This window comes from Gavialis gangeticus, unplaced genomic scaffold, assembly GCF_001723915.1.
Source record: "Gavialis gangeticus isolate Ggan-Ray unplaced genomic scaffold, GavGan_comp1, whole genome shotgun sequence".
Classification (NCBI taxonomy): domain Eukaryota; kingdom Metazoa; phylum Chordata; order Crocodylia; family Gavialidae; genus Gavialis; species Gavialis gangeticus.
In genome coordinates this window covers 95813253-95818557 of record NW_017729031.1, presented here as the reverse complement: position 1 = coordinate 95818557, position 5305 = coordinate 95813253, and the positions used below count along the sequence as shown (strand labels likewise).

General features: G+C 55.7%; 1 protein-coding gene across 1 annotated transcript in view; it reads left to right on the top strand.

Annotated features, from left to right (window-relative positions):
• The window catches only part of SART1 (squamous cell carcinoma antigen recognized by T-cells 1), a 33369-nt gene that overhangs the window by 5507 nt on the left and 22557 nt on the right, over nucleotides 1-5305 (top strand). The window contains exons 2-8 of the mRNA XM_019522893.1: nucleotides 344-441; nucleotides 1674-1729; nucleotides 2278-2404; nucleotides 2826-2931; nucleotides 3684-3761; nucleotides 4359-4458; nucleotides 5047-5189. Of these exons, the coding sequence (XP_019378438.1) occupies nucleotides 344-441; nucleotides 1674-1729; nucleotides 2278-2404; nucleotides 2826-2931; nucleotides 3684-3761; nucleotides 4359-4458; nucleotides 5047-5189 (708 nt within the window). The remainder of the gene's footprint in view (nucleotides 1-343; nucleotides 442-1673; nucleotides 1730-2277; nucleotides 2405-2825; nucleotides 2932-3683; nucleotides 3762-4358; nucleotides 4459-5046; nucleotides 5190-5305) is intronic.

Sequence of the window (5305 nt, the reverse complement as noted above, 5' to 3'; positions counted from 1 at the left end):
TTAAATTTTACCTTTTTCTTGGTCTAGAGTGATTTTTTTTTTTAAGCACATTTTTGTAAAATGTTTTCAATCAAGTGGAATTTGAGAGAAGGGTATTTTGGGAGTTGTTTGTTATAATTCTTTTACAAAAAAGAGAAATTTGTGGGGGCGGTGAGGGAGGGGCTGCTTTTTGGGTGGCGGGGCAATGGGCGAGGAGTGAAGATGAGGACAGAGGTTTATCTGTGGGGATGGGGGTTATGGGATGTCTGGTGGGGGGGGCAGCAAGGGGCCCAGCTCTGTGGCAGATCTGACACTTGTGCTGGTTCCTGGCTGAGAAGTTCAAGGCAGAGGGGACTTCTCTTAGCTTCACTCACATCTCCCCCTCACTCCCCCCCTCACACCAGCTACAGCGCTCAAGAGCGGCTCCGGAGAAGCCCTGTCCCTCAGCATTGAGGAGACCAAGTGAGTGAGAGCTCATTTCCCATCCCCCCACCTTCCTGTGATGCAGTCGTGCCTCACCCCATGGATGCAGGTGGGGCTGGGGTTGGGGGGGGCCCTACAGCTCTCAGGGGAGTTGGTTGACTCGGGACCCAGCACCTCGCCTTTGTTCCAGTCCTGCCCAGTCACCCTCAGCTCATAGAAAGCCTGTTTTGCTCCCCATGGGTCAGGTCTTGGCCATCGCAGCTGCCCTGAGGAGGGGCTACAAGCCCTGCTAGGTGTGTAGGTACCGCTGGCCCAGACCCCATTATTATGTTTCCCATAATAATCTTGGGCTGAATGGATCCAATTCTAATGGGGTGAATGGATCTAATTATTTGTGAGATCAGGTAGGGAGATTCTTTGTTGGTTGTGCTGTCTGCTGCCCTGAGCAGTGCAGCGTGGTCAGGAGGGAGGAGGAGGAGCTGCGGGGGGCACGAGCAGCACCTGGGTGACTGCAGAAGCCCTGCTCAGAAGTGTGCCCTGGGTGGGGCTGGGGCAGCTGGGAGCACAGCATCTGTTGCCCCAGGTGGCAGTGGGCAGGGCTCAGCCCCCTACCGGGCACTGTGGGGGTAGCTGCCAGCCAAATGGGGTGGCGTGGGGGGATGACTGCAGCTGCACCACCCTAGCAGGGCAAGCTCTGTTGCACATGTTTCCTGCACACCCCTGCTTTCCCTCACCCCTGGCCAGCTCCTGGGACATAGCGCACAGGCAGCCCCCATCTCCACATGCACCCCACATCCCTCCACACCCACTCCTCCAAGGATACCCCCCACAGACATGTATCCTCCTCTACACTCTGCTCAGACAACATGTGTAAGATTTTATTTTTGAGCTATTATACAGTTGCCTGCTTTTGTAGTACTTGAAACCGAGATCAGGCTTAAATTACTTTTTGAAATAAAACTAAAATGCGTCATAGTAGATGCTTGGATTTTTGTATGCAATTTTTGTCTCTGATCCGTTATGAGATCTGAAAGATTTAGCAGGTGTGGTTCTCCAGAACTCATTACATGGCCCTCTAGCTGAAGCAATTGCCCACTCCTGGCTTACCGGATTCCTGCCACCCTGATTCGTTAGTACTCAGTTTAATAAGCAATGCAACACATCAGTCTTAGTGACAGCCCCAATGTACATGAGGGTGGATGGGCCATGAAGGAGGGGAGCTGGTTCTGAGCCCCAGGCACTTTGTGACTCTCACTACTTTCTGTCTGCAGCAAACTCCGAGCCAAGCTGGGCCTGAAGCCCTTGGAAGTGGGCACCATCAAGAAGGGTAAGTCTGTATTGAGCATGCCTGGGGGGAGTGAACACAAGCACCTGGGCTGTCAGCCCTCCTACTCTAATGCCTCAGCCCCCACTTGCCTTCTGGAGCTAGAGAGAACCCAGGTATCTGGATCCCAGTGTTGTCTTTCTCTTTCCCTACCTCAGCCCCCACTCGCATTCAATAGCTGGGAGAGAACCGAGGGGTCCGGGCTCCCACAACCCCTGCTGTAATCCCCCAGGCCTCATTCTTACCCTTGAGCTGGGAGAGAACCCGGGCATCCGGTTTCCCAGCCCACACTCCCTGCCCAGAGCTGGTGAGAACCAAGGCATCCAGATCCAGGACCCCCTGCTCTCACTCCCTCAGCCCTCATTCCACTTCCAGACCTGGAGCGAACCCAGGTGTGTGAGTTCTCAGCTCCCACCCCCCATTTCCTGGCTGGTGCAGTCCTGGCCCTCCCAGCCCTGTCCCCAGCTGCTCCCTGTGCCATGGGTTCTTGGAGGGCCTGGGGAGGGAGTCTCAGGGTGCACCCATATCTCATGTACACTCCCCCCCAACAGAGGCAGGCACCAAGGAAGACCCGATGGCGGCCGATGTCATCAACCCAATGGCATTGCGGCAGCGTGAGGAGATCCGCGAGAAGCTGGCAGCTGCCAAGGAGAAGCGCCTGCTCAACCAGAAATTAGGGTAATCCCACCCCTTTGCTGTATCCCTGTGCCCTTGCTTTGTTGGCCTTGGCTACACCCCTTCTGTCTTGCCCCACCCTTGCGTTGACTCACCCAAGCACAGCAGCATCCCTGCTTTTGTCCCCCAGAGCATACAAGTTCTAGGGGCAGAATCCAAGAGTGTTTCTTTGCAAAAAACTGTGGGATATCTGTTCTCTTTGGACTTTAGTACTGAGAGTGAGGGGGGGAAAGGAAGTGACTGGGTTCTGCAGGGCTGGGGAATCAAAGCTGAGGCCCTGGCATTGGGATTTGAACCCACAGCTCTGCAGTTTCCTGCCAGCTCCGTAAGCTCCCATGAGGCCTTAGTGCATCTCTGGGGTGGGAGGAAGTGATTTCCGTGCTGCCTACCTCCCCACCTCATGTGATGTCTTTCCCCCTCCCAGAAAGATAAAGGCCCTTGGGGAGGACGATCCTTGGCTGGATGATGCGGCTGCCTGGATTGAGCGGAGCCGCAAGCTGCAGCAGGAGAAGGAACTGGCTGAGAAGAGGGTGAGGGCTGGCACTGGGATGGACTGGGAGGTGTGGTGGTAGAAACTCAGGTACACGAGGGAGGTGGGGGCTGGGAGGGAGCTGAGACACAGGATTGGGGGAAAACTGAGGCATTAAGAAGACTTGTTCCCTGCATTTCCACCAGCCTCATACTGGCTTTTCCCCCCTGGGGTTTATCAGTGCTGGTTCCCCAGGGATTGCTGAATGTGTAGGTGGTTTCCACCCTGCCCCCCACCCATCCTCATATGGGCAGGGGGAGATGCTGTGGGGAACCCAAGTGTCCAGGCACCCAGTCCCCCTTGCGTGTCAATGTGCTGGACTCCACTACTTTTACAGAACAGGGAGATGACAGAGGCATCCTGGCTCCCAAGTTCTGCTATAATCTTCCCAGGGAACCCAGGTGTCCAAGTTTCCAACCCCCCTGCTATAACCTACCGAGCCTCCCACTCCATTCTCAGAGAACCCAGGTGTCTGGGATCACAGCCCCCACTTGCTTTAACCAACTCCAAACCAAGGGTCAGGGAGTTATGGGTTGCAGAGGCAGGTGAGGAGCTGGGAGCCCAGATGCCTGGGTTCTGTACTCCTGTGAGGGAAAGAAAGGTGGCAGAAAGAGTGGCTGGTTGATGATCTGTAAGAGAACCCAGGCATTTGGGCTCCCAGTCCCTTCTGCTGTCAACCCCCAGCCCTCACTGCCCTCCCAGAGTGGGAGAGAACCCAGGTGTGTCCAGGCTCTGACCCCTCACCCCACACAGGCCAAGCTGCTGGAGGAGATGGACCAGGAGTTTGGCATCAGCAGCCTGGTGGAGGAAGAGTTCGGGCAGAGGAAGAAGGTGGGTTTTGGACCCCTTTAACCTGGGTTAATTAAGGTTGGGGGGACCCCAGGGAGGATGGCGGGGGGACAGGAAGCACGTGTTGTCACTGCACTCGGAGTTGTGTGATTCCACCCCTTGAGGACTGAGTGTCTCAGCCACCAGGGCAGGGAAGGGTTGGGGGTGGGATAAGCGATCAGGCTAGGCTCTGTCACAAGGGCCATTAATGCTAAAGGGGTGCTGATCCTGGAGAGAATCCAGGCTCCAGCCCATCGCGCCCCTTTTTGCTTTCCAGAGCTGGGAGAGAAGCCAGGCATCTCGGCTTCCATTTCTAACCCTTCCTGTTTTCCAGAATTAGGAGAGAACCCAGGTGTCTGGGTTCCCAGCTCTTTCTAGATCCCATTTCTGTTTCCAGAGCAGGGAGAGAACCCAGGTGTCCTGGTTCCATCTCTGACCTGCCAGTCCTCTCCAGCTCTGCATAGGGGACAAGAACCCAGGCTTCTGGGGCTTCCAGCCCCGACTCTGGTCTAATCCTCCAGCCCCTCACTCCCCTCCCTGAGCTGGAGAGAACCCAGGCATCCAGGTTCCTTGCTAGCTCTCCTGTCCCCCTCCCCCCAGGACTCGTACAGCTCACGGGACCTGCAGGGCCTGACAGTGGAACACACCATTGAGTCTTTCCAGGAGGGAGAGACCCTGGTCCTGACGCTCAAGGACAAAGGTGACTTGGAAGGGCCTGAGAAAAGCAGGGGGGTGGGGGAGAGAATCCTGGACTCTGCCCCCCCCCCCACTTGAGGGGGGGGCAGCAGGCACAGAGCCAAAGCACAATAAGGAGTTTATTTAGGTGGGCAAACGGAAGCACGGAGAAATGCCTGGGGTGTGGAGTGCCTCTAATGTAGGGAAGCCGGGTTTCTCTGGGGGCTTCTAGCTACCATAATTCTTTGTGTCGCGTGCACCCCACTGCCTCCCAAATTGGTTATCTAATACAGGGAAACTGGGTTTTCCTTGGGGCTTCTAACTTTCCATGTACCATGTGCCCCACTCCCTCCTGGGTTGGGCTGTGTGCCTAACATAAGGAAGACAAGCTTACGGAGCTTCTAGGTACCATAATTTCTGTGTACCCATGTACCTTCTGCCTGAATGAATTGCAAATCTAATGCAGGAAAGCTGGGTTTTCTTGGGGAGCTGGGGTGGGGGCAGGGTGGCTTCCAGGTACCGTAATTCCTTCTGTACCATACCCTTCCTGGTTGAGGGTGGTCTCTGGGTTAATGCTGTCCCCCTTTTTTTCCCTTTTCCTCGGTGAACTCAGGTGTTCTGGTGGAGGAGGAGGATGTTCTGGTGAACGTGAACTTGGTGGACAAGGAGAAGGCGGACAAGAATGTGGAGCTGCGCAAGAAAAAGCCAGACTATGAGCCCTACTCCCAGGATGAGAGCGTGGACGACATGGCCCAGGTGAGTTGGGGGGAGTAGGGCCTGCTTAGATGGGGCCTGGGGGGAAGGGAAGAGAGGAGCACCAGGTGTATGGGACTGAAAGAACCGGGGTAGGGGGTGGATGGGGACTGGGAGGT